Source organism: Eumetopias jubatus, unplaced genomic scaffold (genome assembly GCF_037043125.1).
Source record: "Eumetopias jubatus isolate StellerSeaLion01/CBP00866 unplaced genomic scaffold, mEumJub1_p1.0 scaffold_1, whole genome shotgun sequence".
In the NCBI taxonomy this organism is placed as follows: domain Eukaryota; kingdom Metazoa; phylum Chordata; class Mammalia; order Carnivora; family Otariidae; genus Eumetopias; species Eumetopias jubatus.
Genome location: NW_028274807.1, coordinates 181996133 through 182017803, shown reverse-complemented (window position 1 = coordinate 182017803; position 21671 = coordinate 181996133). Strand labels below are relative to the sequence as shown.

Genomic DNA, 21671 nt, shown 5'->3' with positions numbered 1-21671 from the left:
AGATGAGGAAGGAGGAGACTTTGTCTTTTTCTCTTTTGTTTCCCACAACCCCATGACTTATTTATTTTATAATTGGAAGTTTGTACCTCTTGATCATTTTGCCTACCTTCCAACTCCTTCCCCTCCAGGGACAGGAGACTTTTCTTTAAAAAAAAAAAAAAGATTTTATTTATTTATTTGAGAGAGAGAGAAAGCATGAGCGGGGGGCAATGGACAGAGGCACAGGGAGAAGCGGACTCCCCACTGAGCAGGGAGCCCAATGCGGGACTCGATCCCAGGACCCCGGGATCATGACCTGAGCCAAAGGCAGATGTTTAACCAACTGAGCCACCCACGTGCCCCAACGGGGGACTTTTCTTAACTTTACATACTTCTGTGTTGTCTGAACTCATTATAAACAAGTGTTACTTACATAATTAAAAATTATCATAATGAAGCCATACTACTCCTAGCACAAGAAAATGTGGAAAGCCTGCAGTAAGTCCCCTTTCATTCATTCTGCTTCGTAGGACCAGCCCTGCTGTGGCCAGAACCACATCTGCGGAGGGTCCTTCTGTGCACCTCTGGAGGCTGGTGGCCTTGCCCATCTCACCTAGGAAGCCATGTGCCTGAGGAGCGGCCAAACTGCTGAGACTGGAGAGGGTGACAGGGAAGGCCCGCTCAGCTTCCTTGAGGGGGCAGTTTTGTCACTAAGATGTGAACATCGGCCACAGCCACCGGCGGCTCTTCTCCCAGCTGCTCAGCCCCGGCTTGGAGGCTCCACCGCTCGCCACCTCCCCGGGGGCCTGCAGTGTGGCTTCCTCCAAGGCCTTGCCAGCGAAAGAGAAAATTACGCGGCCACACAACACCTTAATGCTGTCCTCATCTAACCTACAGTGTCCGGTGGACCTCGATTCTGGAGCAATCAGGCAGAATCGCTTGTCCCAAGAACCTGACTGAGCAACCAGTGAAGACCTCTCTGACCGGGGCGCCTGGGTGGCTCAGTCGGTGAAGCGTCTGCCTTCAGGGTCCTGGGCTCGAGTCCCACGTCGGGCTCCCTGCTCAGCGGGGAGCCTGCTTCTCCCTCTGCGTGCCACTCTCCCCGTTTGTGCTCTCTCTCTCTCTCTGACAAATAAATAAAATCTTGGAGAAAAAAAAAAAAAGACCTCTGGGACCAAGTATGCAGGTTGAAAGTGTATGCACAGAGAGTACCAAAGGAGGGAGGTCATAGGGTGGCCAACCCACTCAGCTAAATCCATCCTGTCCATGCCTGCCTATCATGGCCAGAATGCCCTCACATCATGTGTCCAGGTAACTGAGTAACCTGGGACGTCGTGGTGGCTGTGAACCCTATCTATGCCCTCCCAGCAGGTGCAGAGGACGGTTGTGAAGTTGGCTCAGTTTAACTTAGTCTGCTTAAGGAAGACATGGAAAAACATGCAATAAGATATAAGGAAGCTTCTGGGACTTCTGGGAAAGTGTCTAGAAACTTCCCATCAACTTAATAGGATCTGCAGAGAACTAGAGGGAGGAGACAGAGCACTGTGATTTCAGGGCACAGGACGGGGGTCCGACTGCCTGACCCAGAGCCCTGACTCCATCCCTCACTGGTTGCCTTCTCTTACAACACCCGGCTGAGGCTCAGAGCCTCAGCTTCCTCATCTGTAAAACAAGCTAATAAAAACCCTACCTCACAGAGGGTTGTAAGCATTAAATGAGATAACACAGGGTGTAATTTTATTTATTTATTTTTTTTAAGTACAGCTACCCTGAGTTAATCATTCAGGGCTTCTGAGAGCTAGTGACCGTGGCCTAGAAGCACTTGCAGAGAGAAGAGGAGAAAGGGACTGTTGTGCCCTTTGCTCACAGAAACACGTTCGAGAACAGAAACTGTGCTGGTCGCCAAACCGGCCCCTGAGAAGGTAATGGAAATCCTTGCAAAGAAGAAAGTCAAAAGAGAGCTTTAACACGTCAAGAATTATAAACCAGTTCTCATCGGCCTTCAGGTCTGTGGAGCGGTGATAAAGAAAACCTTTCTATGCAGCTTTACTATGAGCCTCATATCAGTGAAAAAAAGGCATTCATGAAACCATTTCCCCGTCTGCACAAGAACGTGACCTTCGGCGAACTGGCTGGCTCTGCTCTCCGGAAATAAAGATGGCACGCGTCAACTGTGTTTTTTGGTAACACTGCATGTGATTTAAAAAAGAGGCTTGACGGGTACGTTGCATCTGGACTGGGAAAGGCTACAGCGACTCTTGGAAACTGGCCGTCTCTTCTGGGGATCCTGGGGGATCTGCCAGTGCAGCTGGTGCAGGAGATACTAGCCCCTATGGGACGTGAGGTGTGTCGGTACCTGCCCCAGGTGGATCCTGGCCCCTTGCCCCTGAGCGGTGCCGTTCAGGCTTCTAGAAGGACTCCCCCTGGAAGAAATGTCTGACGTGGCCCTGCCAGCAAGCTGTGGTCCCCCTGCAGGAACGTTCATGCCAAGAGGGGGTGCTATGAGCATCTTGTGAGCTGGAATGCCTAGGTGAACTGTAGATGATCTCTTAGTGGCTGTCCCAACTTCCCAGTTTAGGCAGCCTGCTGTGTACACCATAAACCCCTGGCTCTTCTTATCATTTTCATTGTCCTAGTCAACGTGCAGAGCACACGTGCTATGTGCCAGGCACTGCGACTGACCGCACACTCTATGGCTCATCCTCAAAATGACACTGAGCTAGATACTAGAATCATCCCATTTCACAGTTGAGTGGACGGGGGCAACTTCGGGGGATACCTTGGCAGGTGGAGCAGAATATGGGAAGAAGCATGGACACGGCAGGCAAAGAAAGAAAAGGGAAAAAAGACTGTGCCGAAAACAACTCAGCAAAGAGCAGGTATAATTCAACACATGTCTTTTTTTTTTTTTTAAGATTTTTATTTATCCATTTGAGAGAGAGAAAGAGACAGTGAGAGAGGGAACAGAAGCAGGGGGAGTGGGAGAGGGAGAAGCAGGCCTCCTGCCGAGCAGGGAGCCCGATGCGGACCCTGGGATCGTGACCTGAGCTGAAGGCAGACGTTTAATGACTGAGCCACCCAGGCGCCCCTCAACACATGTCTTTATGTTTATGACTAAGCCTCACCCTCAGTAGTGAGCTGACATGCACAGCACAATGTGTCACTGAGCGAGCAGCAAAGGGGAGCTACAAACAAGCAAAGGCCGATGGCAATTACAGGAGGCCACATGGCAAAACAGAGGCAAGCTTGCCCCACGTGGGTCAGGTCGGAGGGGTCAGAGAAGTTAAGCAAATGACAGTGTTCACATGTGTGTCTCAGAGCAACACCAAGCACACGTTTCGGAGCTCCACCTGCCCGAAGGGGGAAAGAAATCTTCCACTGCTTCATTCGAAAATTCAAAGAACAAAGATACACATGCACGCAAACATTTCTGCCCATACGTATGTGGACGTGTGCGTGCAGAGACACGTTCACACCCATCTGCACAGGTGTGTACATGTGTGTATATTTCAATGTGTGTGTCTTACAAAATTGCATTTACCCACATCAGAGCCACACATTCACTGAGCCAGGCAAAGACAAAGCTGAAGCAAAGGACATTCTTACTTACTGTGTCCCACATCACGATGTATGCATCTGTGCCAAATGAATTATTAACGTGCTGAGTAATATACAGATTGATAAAGTCACAGAAGTGGTGATACATGTTAACACCTAGTATTGGAAAAAAGAAATCTATGTTAAGTAACCCCAGAGAGCAAAGGATTCAGCAATTTTTATTCTACCCCACCTGTTTATGGTGTGATAGACTTTTAGCTGAAAATAATTGGGAGAAAAAAGAGTAAGAGTTTTCTCCAAACACAAAAGGATCTGTACTCAGGTAGTCCTCAATTAACAGACGATTGGGTTCAAAAATTCACTTTAAAATTGCCTATTTAGAAATCAGAAATGCATTATCCCATATACACTAAATAACAAATGATCAGTAAATTCCAAGAAAAAAATATTAGAAGTCTATTTAGCTCAAAATGGGGTAGAACTATTAAGGCCATGAAAACTAAGTTTATTTTTTATGATCACTTACTTTTAAAAATCAATTAAGCAATATCAATTTATCACAGAAGTATCAACAATGACGGCACTATTAACATTTTGGTATTTTTCATTTCTTTCTTTTTTCCTTTTTCATCGTGATTTATAGCATTGCTTCTTGGGAAAATATTAACCAACTATCATTTAAAAGGGCTCAGTGTCTCATGTTCTCATTGAAAGAGGATGAACTTTGGAGTCAGAAGAACCGGGCTGAATACAGCTCAGCCATTCATGAGCAACATTCTCAGAGGAGTTGGTAATGTTCCTAAGCTTTAGCTTCTCTATGAGAAATAGGAAATCCTTATACTTAGGTGGCAGCTTTGTTAGGAGACACCCAAAGATCTTGTACCTCAAAGCACCCAGCCCCACACACACACAGTGAAATTGTAATGAAGACTACCCGAGTCCTGCTGGGTCAAATAGGGGGAAGGGGAGATATGGGTGCAGCTATTTCTAAGGTGGTAAGTCCATCATTCCAAAGAAACCGAACATTTGTTCTTCTGACATAGGTACCCAGGACCCATTGTCCAACCTGGCAATGTGCAAATCTAAACGGCGTGAAATTCTAAGAACTGACATGTGACACATGCACTTTAAAAGGACAGAAAATCTTGACTGAACGAAAAACAGTGACTCTCAAAAGCAGAAATCACAACATATCATGACTTCACTCCCACAGTGAATAATAACGTTGTGTGCCCAAAAATAAGAGTAAAAAATCTTCAGTTTATGTCAGCCAGGTCATTATGCTGTATGCCCTCAAGTTATACAGGGCTGCAGGTCAATTATGTCTCAATGGACCAGAAAGAAAAAAGAGAAAATCGTTTTTAGAGAGGAATATTTGGAGACAACTCCTTTCATCCTTCAGAACCATTTGGCAAAGAGCAAATTTTCAAATTAATGACAAAAAGACAGTTCTGTGACAACACATCCGTATTTCCAGGTGAGCGCACAGCACACATGAGCTCCCTCGTGGGTCATCCAGCAAGTTTATAACACGGACTGGGGAATGCAGCCCAGACCCGCGCTGGGTGGTGCAAGGAGGGAGAAAATGCAGGTTCCATGCTCGAGAAATATGCCCCCAAGTGAGTCGTGTTCTATAAAACGCTCATTCTCTCTCGGTGAAGAGTCAATGTGGAAAGGGAAATGCGATGAGGGCGAAAGAAGAAAAAAGGAGAGTTTCAAATATAGGAAAGAAATCGCCCGGGTCTGCGCTGGCTTATTATTCCCACTTCACACACTTTACTGCCTGCATACCAGCATCTATTTAAGAGCTCACAGACATCTACCCGAATAGATGCTTGGCCCCTTTTCAGTTTCCATATTTGAAAAATGAGTCAGGACCTCGCATGCAGCATTTTTACTCGCTCGTATTTCAAAAACCTCCATTTGTCAGGTTTCTGGACCTCATGCGTTGTTACATAAGAATTGCGGCTTCAGGAAGCAGAGCACATTAAAAATATAATCAATACATGACAGTGATTCTGAACTATTCGTGACAGAGGGCTCTCTATATTCTCCCCCACCCCACCCCGGGAGGTCCGGCGGGGGGTGCACGTGGATGTGGCTGAGTAAGCTTCATCTCTCAAGAGGAGACACGGAACTGCACGGCCTACGGCGCTGCTCTCCAGGGCAACTGGCTCACCAAGTTTAAGCTGTGCTTGCGAGCTCAGAGTCACAAGCTCTAAGTGTAAATGGGAAAATAATTCTAAATTTAACTTTTCTTTTGTACCCACCCACCCCACCCCCACCCCCCCACCCCCACCAAGAATATACGGCCCTGCTGACTTCCAGAGGAATTTTAGGTTCACTTCAGTCACGGAACCGATGGCAGGAAGTTTGCCAGAAGAACTCAGTGGGCATTCCTTCTCCACCCACAGTACACACACGGTTTTACTTTTAAATTTTTTCTAGTGAAGCACAACACAAAAATCAAGTGATTAGAGAAACCAGGTGGGGTCAATTTAGTTACAGAAGGTGCCCATATATATAGCTTTTTCTCTCATCTTTTGATTCTGAGTGAGTCATTTGATAGAAATGTGCAGGTTCCCTCTAAAATACCAAAGGTAACATATAGTGGGAAGTTCAAACTAGCTCACATCTTCAGAGAAGAAAGCAAAACCCAAACCCACCACTTCATGTCACACAGCCTCCCAGAAAGTCACAGGAAATCACTATATACACATATCAAAAAAGGAACAAAGCCTCAGTCACCAATAACTACATATCGGACAAATTTAACTTCCCACCTGCATCCAGTTTCATGAAGTAGGTTGGTTTTTCAATCACAACGTCACATTTAGCATCTTCTAGAGGTCTGAAGTTGAGCTGAGTATAGCTTTGCAGCTCAGCAAACCTGCAATAATGAATTGGAAGACGTTTCAAGGGGGTCCTCCTGAACTTTCGACGGCAACACTGTAACTTAGGATCTGCTCATTACGGGGATTTTCTTTCTGGAATATGATCTTATGAAGACATGTGGAACTTCTCAAACATACTAACGTTTCTATAACTTGATACCAAATTTTAATGCTGAGACAAGGAACAAAAATGACTTCAAATTTCAGCCTCATGTGCAAGATAAACCTGGAATTTTCTAGACAAAGAAGAAATTTACACATAGAATTGGCTAAATAATCTACCAGTAAAGTGGGAAGATTGAAGAAGGATTCCTGGGATCTTGTGACAGAGTTCTTGGATGCTGAGACAGATGACATTCCAAAAATTATTGAGCGCCTTGGAAAGACAGCATACAGCTAAGCTTCCCAGAAGAAAGTGAAGTGTTTTCCTCAGAAAATGTCTTTGGAGACCACATGGCAGTTTTCTTCCATATAAAAGAAGACAATCAAAAGCATGTGCCAAGAGATATTTAGAGTTAACCTAAAGACTGTAACTCTTCACCTTTGAGACCACAACTGATGTAAAACAAATATCAAACAAATCCTTTTAAAATAACACAACGCTGAATTATTGTGGTGGTTTCAAAATAATGTCCACAAATTCTTTGATACTTCTCCCTTCAAGAGGTAGAGATTAATTCCCTCCCCTTAAGGGTGGACTGGACTTAGTGATTCACTTCTAATGAACAGAATATGGCAGAAATGATGGTGTGTGATGTCTGAGATTAGGGTATACAAAGACTGAAGCCTCCATCCTAGGGTACCTGCTTGGTCTCTTGCATGCATGCTTGTGTGCTCTCTCTCATTCTCTCTCTCTCTCTCTCTCTCTCTCTCTCTCTCTCTCTCTCTCTCTCAGGGAAGCCATGCTGTAAGGAGCACTAATGGAGAGGCCCATGTGGCAAAAAGATGGTACCTCTAGCCAACAGCCAGAGACAAACTGGGTGAGCCTAGAAGCAGAATCTCCAGGCCGGGTTGAGTCTAGAGATGGCTACAGCCCTTGTCAATAGCTGCTCCTGAGCCAGAAACACTCAGCTACGCTCCTCCAAATCCTGACCATCAGAAACTTCGTGAGCTAATGAAGTGTGTTGTCTTAAGCTGTTAAATTTTGGAGTAATTTGTTATCAAACAGATAATGAAAAAAATCTACCCTAGGTTATATTTTGGAGTAATTTATTACATGGCAATAAATCACTAATATAAATACACCTTAGAGAACTTCCACCATGTGGAATCAGTTATCAAAATATACTAGGAATCAAAAGGTCCACTAGAATGGAAGAACTCCTACTACAGAACTCTATTAAATGTTAAAAAGAAATGACAGGCCCAAAATGGAGTCACTGATGCTAAGCGCATGTCACCAAACCAAGGCTTAATGCCTACCCTAATTACAGTTTCAGCCTTCTCTAAGAATGTAGTCTTAACCTGCCAGTCTATAATTTTCTGGTCAGCACCAACGAGGTCATCTACCACCCAGACCCTCCCTATTCCCCATTGGAAGATGAGGTGATCTCCTTTCCTTGTCCCTGCCCCCTTCTGCCAAGAAAAGCCTTCCATTTTGTACAGCTCCTTGGAGCTCCTCTCTGTTTGCTAGATGGGATGCTGCCAAATTTGTGAATTGTTGAATAGAGCCAGCTAGATCTTCAAAGTTACTCAGATGAATTTTGATTTTTTAACATAAGTTAGAGAAGATGTTACAGTGTAGACTGTAAAACGCCATACAAATGAATGGTAGAATATTATCCTGAAGGATATGCATAGCATGAATGTTTGACCTCAACAATTAACATTAAATAAGAGTATCCTATGTGACCTGTGATATTGTCATTTATAATAAGATATATAGATATTCGGTGTTCTTTCTCATTTCCCCACACAGAGTTCCTGAAAGCCTTGGAATTTCCAAGTGATAAGAGCCAGAAAGGTGTCTTTTGTTATGCTAACGAGGTACTTTTGACCTCCCTAAGATTGGGGGCTGGTTGCCAGGAGAACTAATCATGTGATTAGAGGGTTGGAGCTTTCAGTCCCATCCCACACCTTAGGGGAATAAAAAGGGGCTGGAGTTTGAATCAATTGCCAATGTCCAATAATTTTATCAATCGTGCCTATGTAATGAAGCCTCCATAAAAACCGAAGAGGAGAGGAGCGGCTCAGAGGGCTTCTGAGTTGGGGAAGACATGGAGATACAGGGACAGTCGGGTGCCAGGAGAGGGCATGGAAGCTCTGTCCCCTTTCCCCAAACCTTGTGCTAGGCATCTCTTCCATCTGGCTGTTCCTGAGCTATATCCTTCTATAATATAATATTCTATGATATAATAATATAACTGGTAGACTCGTAAGTAAAATGTATCTCAAAGTTATTTGAGCCGCTCTAGCAAATGAATCTAACCCAATCTACAGCAGATTGGTCAGAAGCCCAGGTGATCACCTGGGCTTGCAACTGGGGTCTAAATTCTGGCACTGAGCCCTTAACCTGTGGGATCTGATGCTGTTTCCGGGTAGATGGTGTCAGAATTGAGTTGAACTGTAAGACATCTAGCTGTTGGAGAATTGCCCGGTGGTGTGTAGAAAACCTGACACACAAGTTGGAATTGAGTGCTCAGCTTCGAATAAAGGGGCAGCATGAGAGTTTCTTTGGGATGACAAAACAGTTCTATATCCTGATTGTGGTAGTAGTTGCATGCATGTGGACATGTGATATAAATTTCATAGAACTATGTATCCAAGATAAAAAAAAAATTGAAGAGAGTGCATATAAACACTGGCGAAATTCAAATGTGTTTAGTTAATAATATTGTACCAATGTCAATTTCCTGGTTTTGACCATTGTGCTATGGTTACGTAAGCTGTCATCATTAGAGGAAGCTGGGGGAAGGGTACAAGGGGAACTCTTTGTATTATTTCTAAACTTCTGTAAGCCTAAAATTATTTTAAAATAAAAAGTTTTTTAAAGTACCCTAATTTCTTAATTTCTAGAGATAACAAATCAGACCACAGAGCTAGTTTATTATTAAAAATGTTTTAAATCAAAATGTGTTCTCCAATTTATATAAAGTTCAAAAAGCTGATCAGAGGTGTTGAAAGTCAGGGCAGGGTTTACAACTTTGAGGAGGAGCCTGGGGTGCTGGTTAGAGCCCAACGCGAGGCTGGATCCCAGGACCCTGAGGTCATGACCTGAGCCGAAGGCAGACACTTAACCAACTGAGCCACCCAGCCACCCAGGGGATAAATGTGTATCCCTTTTAAACACGTGTTTCTCAATCACATGTACAGTTACAAGGAGTTAATAAAAACTCATTTTTGAACAGATTTTTTTCTTTCATTAGCAATCAGTAAATCCTATATCACACTTCCTCATATTTTATAAACATATATTTAATTCAAATGAAACTGAGATTCACTCTGTAGCCATCACTCCCTTGAAGCTCATGCCAAATTCTCCACAAATGAAGTAACATTTTCCATTCAAAAGTCCCTTCCAATGTGCCAGAAACAAAAGCAAATATTTCAGAAACATATTTTTAAAAAAATAATCTTACCAAGACTGCAGAGGGCTTTTGCGCTGACCTTGAGACATCAATGTCCGAGTGTCCAGTGTGCAGTGTCCTCCGATTTCACCACTCTGGAAAAAATCTTCCTTAAATCTGGTGGATGACCAAAAATTAAGCTGAGTTTGAAAAATTTCATCATTATGTAAGCACATGGGATGTAACTAAGGTGGTTTACCACTTTCCAAAATCAGTGTGTTGGTAGAATTTCACTCTATTATAAGAGAATGTTTCAAATATACACAAAAGTAGCAGAGTGGGACAGAAACCCGATGGACCAAGAATCCAGCTTTTCAATGATCAACCTGTGGCCTGACTACGTCTTTCATGCTCCATCCGTTTCCCAACCTCATCGCCATATTATTATGAAGCAAATCCAAGGCATATCCCTGGACCTGGAAATATTTCAGAATCTCCATTAGGTTTTAACATCAACCACTTCCGTACCTGTCATGGTTTCTCTTGATGTTTCTTAAATCAAGATAGAGATTGGATGCTCTGCAGTACTGAAGATAACGGGAACACACCAGGCTTGAGTCATGCTGATTGAGTTTGAGAAAAAAGAAAAAAATTAACTCCAGGTACTAACATTTTGAGGACATTCTCAGACTTGCCAGACAAGTTCACAGCATGTGCACCTTCAGGTTGCAACCACACAATATGAGGAGAACAGCTTCTTTTTTAAAACATTTTTATTTAAATTCAATTAATTAACATACAATGTATTAGTTTCAGAGGTAGAGTTCAGTGATTCATCAGGAGAATAGCTTCTGAAAAGCTGCTTCTGTGGATGGATTTTCCCATCCCCAGCAGACTCTGGTCAAGCCTAATTTTGCCTGTGTGCATGAATACTTCTAGGTTACTATGAAGAACTCCCAAATGTTCTATTTATATCATCTCAAACTTTACGGCTTTATGTGTGGTTCAGTTCAGTCCTCTTAAAAAAAAAAAAAAAAGCACTCAGAGCCATCACTAACCGTGTAGCTATGCGAAAAAGCATTTTTCAAAGCCAAGCCAAATGAAACAAAGAATGAATGCACACGTTAAGAGACATTAAAACGAAGGCTGGAAGGGCACTTTGCTAATTTTATTTTTTTTTAAAAGATTTTATTTATTTATTCATGAGAGACAGAGAGAGAGAGAGAGAGAGAGAAGCAGAGGGAGAAGCAGGCTCCCAAGGAGCAGGGAGCCCGATGCGGGACTCGATCCCAGGACCCTGGGATCATGACCTGAGCTGAAGGCAAACGCTCAACCATCTGAGCCACCCAGGCGCCCGGTAATTTTAATAAGACGTGCTTTCTACAAACCATAAAGCTTCCGGGAGTCCCTGTCTCAACAGCAGTAAGAGGGCAATGTTTTTTAAATCACTGAAATAAAAGAGCTTAAGAGTCAACTACCAGAGCCCGCTTCTCTTTTTTCCAGTCTAGTTTGTTCCGAAATAGGGATGGTTTCAAAAACTTTTATCCACTCTGGATTTTATTTATAGATTTAAATGCCATTTTATTGTTTTCCCATAATTCCCAGTGAACACAAAGCCTTCACCTTAACCCATATGGGGTTCTGAAATCGGTAGTTGGTAAGGGATTTAGGCTCTGATTGCATAAAATCTATTAAGGTAGATCTTGGCCAGGGAAGATTCTACATACTGCCTTGGACGAGGTGTGTGGGGTGGGGTTGTGGCTCTCCCCTTGCCCCTTCCACATCAACAGGTGGACTCCAGCCAGACTATGCGACACACACAAAAAAGTGTATGTTGAGGGTACCCGGCAGCAGTGTGGCTAAAGCCCTGCCTCCCTCCTTTGGGGTTCATCCATCTCCCTACAATTGCTTCAAGTTCTATTACGTGATATCTCCAAAAGCACTATCAAGCGGGCGCCTGGTGGCTCAGTCGGTTAAGTATCTGCCTTCAGCTCAGGTCATGATCACAGGGTCCTGGGATCCAGGCTGGCATCATGCTCCCTGCTCAGTGGGGAGCCTGCTTCTCTCTCTGCCCCCTTCTCCGCTCATTCTCTCTCTCTCACAAAAATAAGTAAAAATACTTTTTAAAAAGCGCTATAGAGCATACATTCAGTTTCTTAAAGTGAATTAAGAAAAAAAATTGTTTTTAATTTTCTAGATTGCCTGGAGATAATAGAGACCCCTGAGATGTTCAAGAACACTGACAGATATGAGACCTTAATAGTAAGTGCTACACCCCCATGGACCTTTAAAAACTAACACTGAGCCCTTTGCTGGGAGCCCAGTCCCGCACTGAGCATTTTTTTTTTAAAGATTTTATTTATTTATTTGACACAGAGAGACAGCGAGAGAGGGAACACAAGCAGGGGGAGAGTGGGAGAGGGAGAAGCAGGCCTCCTGCTGAGCAGGGGCTAGATCCCAGGACCCTGGGATCATGATCTGAGCTGAAGGCAGACGCGCTTAACAACTGAGCCACCCAGGTGCCCCGCACTGAGCATTTTTATAAACAGAATGAGCATTTTTATAAGCTCATTTCTTCCCAGTCACAAGCTATGACATGGGCATAGCTTGAAAGGAAAAGAAACTGAAACATGGAAAGGTTGAGTGCTCTAAGAATCAGGTTTTGAACCCTACAGTATGGATGGAGCCTGCTTTTCTCCTGACTACCCAAAACTGGCTCTTAGCAACGTGCTTGGCTTACCCACTGAGCGCAATGCACTAGGGTTGAAAGCACACAGAAAAAGATCTGTATCCCAATTCTAGATGGACGAGTCTACCTAGGAGCTGTGTGCTCCTGGAGAAGTCACTTCACCCTTCTGAGGACCCTGTTTTCCTCTGTGGTCAAGTCGCATCAGTTAATACCTACCCTGTCTATCTGCTGTAGGGCTAGCGAACATAGAGGAAAGCTTTTTGCAAACTGTAAAGTCCTAAACAAACATAGAGCGGTCTGGTGGGGTGGGGGGGAGGGTGTATCCTTTGTCCCGAACTCCTTGTGAGGGAATTTGGAAAGATGCAGTTTATCAATTTATCTTCTTTAGCATAATGTTGGGGGCAGGGAAATTCTAAACCTAGTAATATTTTAACTGCCTCAAAATAGGACTATCTGATATATGTGTGAAAATGACGACAGGGCTTCCAAACGAAACAGAATGACTTGTTTTAGGAAGTTAAATAAAAGTCACAGCCAATAAACACTTGAGTAAGGATCCCTCTACCAGAGCCATATATCTTGTTTTTACAGGACAATCTAAACATTAGGAGTATCTGAAAAGAAACACTCACAGTTTCCTTAGGCTGGCAGAGCACATGCAGTTCCTCCAGACGCTCTCCCGCATATCCAAAGTCAGCTTGTTTCCAGAATATGTCCTGGGCGGATTCAAGGGTATCTGTCCTATTTGCAGTCAAAAAGATTCCATTAAAAAAAAGGGGGGGGGGCGGCTGGGTGGCTCAGTCGTTAAGCGTCTGCCTTCTGCTCAGGTCATGATCCCAGAGTCCTGTGATGGAGCCCCGCCCGCATCGGGCTCCCTGCTCAGCGAGAAGCCTGCTTCTCCCTCTCCCACTCCCCCCGCTCGTGTTCCCTCTCTCCCTGTGTCTCTCTTTGTCAAATAAATAAAATCTTTCAAAAAGAAAAAAAGATTCCATGATTTTTCTCTTTTTACCTTTTCTGAGCCTTGAGTTTCCTTTCTAAAGGTTAAATTGCCAGAAGTCTGTCATTAAGTTTTTTAACCATCATAATCTTCCTGCAACTCCCTTGCTACAAGAAGATACCAAAATAAGTTATTTACAGACTTTCTTTCTTTCTTATATTAAGAATATACAACAGAAATGTATGAAGTTAGGGTCATCTGGAACTGAAGAAAATGAGAGAAAATGAGCTACTAATTACCATATTTTCTTTACTCCACTAACCTTGCATGTCTTGTATTGGAAATACTAATTACACTTCACACTCCCCTCCAGAATCAAGAGGAAACCATCGAGTTATCTTTTTAGTGTTTGTTGGGGGGAAATACTTTCTGGTGATCCATACTGCTTTCTCTCTCTGGCAGAGGAAAGAACTGATATTCCTGTACATGGTGGCAGGAGGGTGAGGAGGTGAGTCAACTTGAATCCATGACTGTGTAAGCAAATTAATATCTAAAGAAATTACTATCTAGGGCGCCTGGGTGGCTCAGTTGGTTAAGTGACTGCCTTCGGCTCAGATCATGATCCTGGAGTCCTGGGATCGAGTCCCACATCGGGCTCCCTGCTCGGCAGGGAGTCTGCTTCTCCCTCTGACCCTCTTCCCTCTCGTGCTCTCTATCTCTCATTCTCTCTCTCTCAAATAAATAAATAAAATCTTTAAAAAAAAAAAAAGAAATTACTATCTAAAACCAAAAGAATCCGGGTGGGTGGTGGAGCATCAGCATACAGGACAAAGAAAGATGATTTAAAGGGAAGGAGGATTCCGTCTGGAAGCTTACCATCCCATGTCGACGTAGGTACAGACAGGGTAACCAAATCTGAACTCTGGTTTGCAGGATTTCTCATAACCCCAGCAGTATTTTAGATTCTCTAAGTGTTTCTAGAACATAAAACGTGTACATTTACACTGGTCTCCCTCCTTCTGACATTTAGAGAGGACTCTAGATTTTCCCATGAAGAAAACAAATCTTCATAGAACTTTCACTTTCAGATCTTATAATACATATTCATACAATAAAAGGAATTAGAATAAATCCTAAGAATAACAGTCTCCAAGTTCTCAACCACAATGATCCTTAATCATCACTCCCCCACCACCACATCTGGACCCCAACCAAAAGCACAGGCTTTCCCTACACTACCAAAGAACACTTGAACTGGAATTTCCTGAAGGAGCTTAATGAAGCTGCCTTTCTCAGTGAGCAAAGTGATTCTAAAATCAGTCCCTAAAGAGTCACATAAAATGGGGCGCCTGGGTGGCTCAGTTGGTTGAGCGACTGCCTTTGGCTCAGGTCATGATCCTGGAGTCCCAGGATCGAGTCCCGCATTGGGCTCCCTGCTCAGTGGGCAGTCTGCTTCTCCCTCTGACCCTCCCCCCTCTCATGTACTCTCTCTCTCTCATTCTCTCTCTCAAATAAAATCTTAAAAAAAAAAAAAAGATCTTTTAAAAAAAAGTCACATAAAATGAAATTTCTATGATCAAAAGAATCACAGCAAAATTAAATGGATTAGCATCTTTAGTCATTAATCAAGAGCAGCAGAAACACCACAAGACTGGACACAGCAGCGGCTGTTGGCCGAGGCCGCTCTTCTGCAAGGCCCAGGAGCAACATTGGTCTGATTCCCAGGTCTGCTTCTCCATATGCTTCCTGAGCCAGCACCATGGGAAAGGAAGTTTCTCACAAGGCCCAGCTTTGATCTCTGAGACCTCCTGAGACATCTTAATGGGCTCCAATTGGAGGCCTTTCCAACAACTCTAAAACAGAAGGACGGCCATGGTAACAGTCCTAATTATGTGGAGACAGGGGCGGAGGTGTTATTACTGGAGTTAAATGCTAAGAGACCCTCTGAAAGGCAGTTAAAGAAAAAAAGAGGTGTGAAATTAGTCTCTAGTGAGAATTATACATTCTTGTCCGGATAAAATCTAATTCCCTTTGTTTACAGAGTATACAAATAGTATTGGCTGACTATTTATTTTATGAGTGACTGAGATTTTAAATTTTTGTTGCGATTCAGATTTTAAATCTCACTCTTGTGAATGGGATATAATCTTAAGCAAAGTTTAGGCATTTAGAAGCACTAGACGAAATGCAAACGAAGTCTGACAGCTACCTTACAGAATGCTACCTTCAAGTTCAGGTGATAAAGCAGAACCAACATCCTTTTAAAAATAAATAAGAGAGGGGCACCTGGGTGGCTCAGTCGTTAAACTCAGGTCATGATCCCAGGGTCGAGCCCCACACCCTGCTAGGCAGGAAGCCTGCTTCTCCCTCTCCCACTCCCCCTGCTTGTGTTCCCTCTCTCGCTGTGTCTCTCTCTGTCAAATAAATAAATAAAATCTTTAAAAATAAATAAATAAGAAAAACGAATACCTACCTTATAAGGACAATGTGAGTCTTTCTTACAGACCGTGGCAATATGCCTGTTATTGTGCAAAAAGAAGGGAATGTGCTCCTTGGGCAAGCGGATACTGGCATAGTTAAACAGAGGTTCGCCTGGAATGCCATCAGCCTTGGGAGGAGCCTCATCTTGGCCACTCAGTGAAACACCATGAAGCAATACTCCAAGGACAAGCAGCTTTAACATAGCAACCTCCAAACCTAGAGATCATATTGAAAAGGTTTTTGTTAAGACATATCCTTTAAAAGTCAAAGGGATCGAGGGCTCAGTATAATGACACGGCATCTTGCTACATCACTGAATAACACTCCTTTGTTCAACAAATATTTATTGTGCACCTGCTCTGCTCCAGGCACTGCATTAGGAGCTAGGTACACAGGGGGTGAACAAAACCAGGCCCTTGTTCTGATGGAGCTTATAACCTTTCTCAAACTCTCTCAGTCAAGAGCCAGGTAGTGAATATTTTTGTTTTTGGAGGCCATACAATCTCAGCGGCAACTACCCAACAGTACTTTTGCCATGAAAACAGCCACAGCCTATCCTAAAGAATGGGGGTGGTTGTGTTCTAATAAAACTTTATTTATAAAAATGGGGCAAAGGCCTTGATGTGACCCTAGTCACATATTACTGATGCCAGAAATAAAGTAGGTAATATGATAGGCAATATAACATGGTGGTTCAGAACATGAACTCGGAAGCTAGACCACCTGGGTTTGAAATCTAGCTATAGTTTCCTAGCTGTTCGATCTTGAGCTATTTAACCTCACTGTGCTTCAGCTTTTCTATCTGTAAAATGGAAATAATAATAAACCTTTGTCATAGGGCTATTGTGACTTAAATATTGGTAAAATATTTAGACGTACCTGGCACCTTAAATGCTATACAAGCATTTATTGAGTAAATGTTTAAAGCCACATGGAATGGTGGGGTAAGGAAGAGACTGCTAAATATTATTTGAGCTGAGACCTGAATGATGAGGAGCAGGGAAATCATGCCAGGGAGAGAGAAGAAAAGAAAGTGCAATAGCTCTGAGCATATATGTATCTGCTGAATAAAAACTAATAATCATGGGGCACCTGGGGGGGCTCAGTCAGTTAAGCATCTGAATCTTGATCTCAGCTCAGGTCTTGATCTCAGGGTCATGAGTTCAAGCCCCGAGTTGGGCTCCATGAGCCTACTAAAAAACAAACAAAAAACCCCCTAATAATCACAATCGTATATGGGTTCGTTCTATGTGCCAAGTACCTAGGATGCAGCAATGAACATGCAGTCTAAAACTCTTTACCCTTGTGAAGCTCACCTTCTAGTGGGTGTAATAACAAACTATGGTAATAGTAACTACAACTCAGAAAACTCGGAGCCTGTGCCATTAATCTGTCCCCATCTTGCCTTAGCAATGTGAAAAGAGACAATAACCATCATGGACCTTACTGCATGTCTAACTCACCCCATAAGGATTAAACCTCATGGACTAGAATTCTACGTACCCCAGACAATAATTGTGCCATTCTTGGTTAACTTTAGTGAAATATTTTGCTCTATGAAAAAAAAAAGATGCTCTTCCCACCGAATGATAGGACCATATTACACATGAGCTACTCCCCAGCGAGATCTACAGTCACTGGAGCATGTTGGAAAAACCAGCTTTCAGAATCAGCCTTCACTGACTATGCCTAACGAAGATGGGGCCTTTAGAAACAAACTGCTATGTTCAGTCCAGCCTAAAGTCCCAAGGCCAAGGCTTCATAACAAAGAGTGTGGACACTGAAAAGCGATCTTTTTTCCCCTCTGGAGTGGTAAATATAGTGGCTTCTCTCTTTCGTGGCTCTGAAGAATATATTGTTATCTGTTGGAAAGGTGATCTGATTTAATACTTTTAGTTAGGACTTTCATCCAACAGTGAGTTGACAGTGATTTTAGAAAAGTTAAAAATACATATTAATACTATGGTGAGCGCTGTGAATTGTGCAAAACTGCTGAATCACAGATCTGTACTTCTGAAACAAATAATGCAATATATGTTAAGAAAAAAAAGAAGAAGAAGAAGATAGCAGGAGGGGAAGAATGAAGGGGGCAAATCAGAGAGGGAGACGAACCATGAGAGATGATGGACTCTGAAAAACAAACTGAGGGTTCTAGAGGGGAGGAGGGTGGGGGGATGGCTTAGCCTGGTGATGGGTATTAAAGAGGGCACGTTCTGTGTGGAGCACTGGGTGTTATGCACAAACAATGAATCATGGAACACTACATCCAAAACTAATGATGTAATGTACGGTGATTAACATAACAATAAAATTAAAAAATATATATTAATAGTAACAGTGTACTTCTAATGGAATTATTTACCTCTTTAATTATCAGAACCACGCAGAAGCTGTTGTGATGCTTCAGATATCAGAAATCTGTCAGATATGAAACATATTACCTTAAAAGGATGCCAAAGTAGACTTTATCATTCAGGTGATATTTTGGATTAAAGGAAATATTAAGAGAGAAAAAAAATGAATGAGATAACCTCTAAGCACAAGGCCTGGCACTTAGCGAGACATTGTGTAAGCAAAAGGCCTGACTTATGGTGTGCTTTCCTTTCCTTAGTCAACATTAGACTGAGAAAAGCAAAGTTAAAGGTACCACTCTCAACACTGTCACTTAAACTAGATTCTCATGGTACGCAGAAGGATATGGTCCACTTTATACAGGCATCAACCGGTACAGGCCAAAGGGACACTCTGCAGATAAAACATTCCTAAAGGAAACAATGTTCCTGGTTCTCATCCTATTAATCCTACTCACTGAATCATACTGCTACTCGAGCTTTCCTATTTACTACTTACTTCAGCCTGACCATTCAACAGGCAGGATGGCCTATTTTTCTGATTCATTCTTTCCAGTAATAAAGTCACTGTTATAACTAAGTCCTGACCTTCAGTTCTTCAAGTCCACTGTCCTTGACTGAGCTCTGCCTAAAATTAAACCCACTGATCCACGGAGGAGTCACACTTAAGTCATGGGAAAAATCTGAAGTCTCGGCTCAAAGGGCACGTACCTACTTGCATAAGCTAGAAGGGGCGGCTGCTCAAGCATGAAAAGCGCAGCCCCGGGGCCTGGCAAAGAGCCGTTCTGGTGCGCAGTCCTCTTGCAAGGCCCCCCAAGGATGGGTGCGTGCACTTCTCCAGCAGATGGAAGCTTGAGCACCGCCCTACTTTTCCTTCAGTACAAATCAACCGGCGCCTTCCTCTTCTGTATTCCTTCACCGGATTTCCTCGGGCCTAAAAGGTGGAGGAAGGAAAAAAAAAAAAAAAAAAAAAGGAAGAGCCTGAAAGATGATGAGAGACGAGAGAGCCCGAGGCGGACAGGGACCACAGTGGGTGAGATGGGGCGGGGCTCCGTGACAGAGCTTGGGAAGTTTCAAGAAGACAGTGGACAAATGAAAAGTTGAACGCGTCTGAGACTCACAAGGACTCCTAAACGGCTCGCCCGCACTGGGGCCACGGGTCTCACGGTCGGTAGAGGCAGGGGGTCAGAAAGGGCTTGGCTGCCTGAGATGCCGAGGGGAGGTCCACCAGCTGTGTGCGGGACCGTCACCCGGGGAAGCGGGGCGGGCGGGGCCGGCGGCCACAGCGCTTCCGCAGCCACCCCGCCGCGCTCGGGTTCTTCACCCCAGGCGCCGGCGGGGCTGCCTCGGGGTCGCCAGGTCCCCGCACTTCGCCCGCCACCCTGCACTGCACTCCCCCCCACCTCCACCCAGTCCCCGGCGCCTGGGAAGGACCCGGGGGAGCGGCTTCGCCCAGGTCTGGCACATCGACCCACGCGGCACGGGAGGGGAAGAAGGGCATCCTTCGCCGTGGTCGGCGGGCTCCCGGGAACCCCGCGCGCGCCGCTGCAGGCTCCGTGAAGGCGCCGAGCGCCCGCCTCCCCGGCCCGCAGGCCGTGGAAGACGCGGGTGGAGTCCGCAGAGAGGCTGTAGCCCGCGGGGAAGGCGCGCGGGGAGCCCCGGCGGGAGAGGCGCGCGCAGTCGGGCCGCGGCGGCAGGGCGGCGGGTGAGGGTTCCGCGGATCGCCGAGCGAGTCCCACCTGGAGCCGGGGGAGCCAGGGCTGCGGAGGAGGAGGAGACAGCCGCTGCTCGGGAGCACGGAGTCGTCATAACCGGCTGCTGCGGCTCACCGGAAACCTCGGGAGCGGGAGCAGGGCCAGGGGGCGCCAGGGAGCCGCCGGGACTGCGAGGCAGCCTGCGCCGGGAGGCGGGCCCGAGCCCCGCGGTGGGGCGGCCGGGGGCAGGGGCGGGAGCCGGCGCCCGGCGCGCACGGCCAGACGCGGGGCGGCAGGGAGGGGCGGGGGCTCGGTCTGCTCCTGGTCGCGCTCCCCCGCGGGCGGGCAGTGCGGGAGTCTGTGAGCCGGCCGCCTGAGCCGAGCCGGAGAAGGAAGCGGGGTCACCGGGCTGGCCTGGCCCCCTGGGGGGAAGGAGATAAGGCGCTTAGAGGACACTAGGACACCTGACTCTACTTCTCATCTTCATTCTGATTGCGTCGCACTGACGCGGCTGGTTACTGTTTTCTTAATCAGGACAGAAGTTGCCGCCCTAACTTCCCAATGTAGGGCGCGGACCAAGTGGACAGCACTTTCTGGTGGTGGGGATTCTCTGGGGTCCTCGTACATTATACAGCAGTGTCCTTGCCCCTCTCCGTACTTACCCGAAAACTCGACACGTTTAAATGCTGCTCTGCGTTAAGTTTTATCGTTGTATAATTTTATAATTATTTGAATTCCTTTGTAATTATTTTATCATAGTTATTTGAACGCCCGTCTCCTACACTGTCTTCAGTCTTGACACCCTTGGTTCTAGTATGCTATCTACTAAAGAGCATAGTAGAGTTGATCATTACGGATTCAACCTGAACTGATTAAAGGAAGGTTGATAACATCAAAATAATACTTATGCGCAGACACATAGAGGCACCACTATTAATATAATAAAGAAACAACAGTTTGTTTCCGAAGGCTTAAATGCTTTTTAAATATTTTGTTTAAGACTGTTAAGAGAATTGTTACAAGTTCCATTAGTAATCTGCTAGATAAGGAATGTTATCTGGATTTTTATTTTTCAAATAACAATACTGCAAAGACACATATAGTATTTGACATGTCCCAGGCATAATTCTAAAGATTTTATTTTTATGTTTTGACAGAGAGAGAGAGACAGCAAGAGAGGGAACACAAGTAGGGAGAGTGGGAGAGGGAGAAGCAGGCTTCCTGCTGAGCAGGGAGCCCGACCAGGACCCTGGGATCCTGACATTAGTGGAATCCAGACACTTAAGGACTGAGCCACCCAGGCACCTGCAGGCATAGTTCTAAAGCACTTTACAGTATTAACTCATTTACTCTTCATGTAAAAGACTGTGTCTAAGGGAACTACTGCTCTATTATGTCATGCTTTGCCCACCCCATACCAATAAGGGCAGTAATTTTAAAAGTGCTTTCTCAGTTTACTTGTCACCATCCTATTTTTGTCCTGTACAGGAAATGTAGCTTTCCTGTTAGTTGATTCAAAATGAATTGCACTCATTTAAAATAAATTTTTGTCACTGAGTGGCGATATATATTTATATTTGTA

The 21671-nt window shown here is 44.6% G+C and overlaps 1 protein-coding gene across 3 annotated transcripts in view; it reads right to left on the bottom strand.

Moving 5' to 3' along the window:
• EOGT (EGF domain specific O-linked N-acetylglucosamine transferase) overlaps positions 1-20264 on the bottom strand; it is a 36351-nt gene extending 16087 nt beyond the window's left edge. The window contains exons 1-10 of one of the 3 annotated variants that reach the window (XM_028110424.2): positions 20135-20263; positions 19107-19329; positions 18407-18462; positions 16037-16260; positions 14440-14540; positions 13259-13367; positions 10466-10560; positions 10010-10114; positions 6321-6427; positions 3590-3693 (exon numbers count right to left, since the gene is read on the bottom strand). In XM_028110424.2, coding sequence (XP_027966225.1) covers positions 3590-3693; positions 6321-6427; positions 10010-10114; positions 10466-10560; positions 13259-13367; positions 14440-14540; positions 16037-16246 — 831 coding nt within the window. In that variant the 5' untranslated portion in view covers positions 16247-16260; positions 18407-18462; positions 19107-19329; positions 20135-20263. Of the gene's footprint in view, positions 1-3589; positions 3694-6320; positions 6428-10009; positions 10115-10465; positions 10561-13258; positions 13368-14439; positions 14541-16036; positions 16261-18406; positions 18463-19106; positions 19330-20134 lie in introns of all 3 variants that reach the window. The other 2 variants (XM_028110423.2, XM_028110422.2) reach the window with 2 other exon arrangements.
• Positions 20265-21671: the final 1407 nt, after the last annotated feature.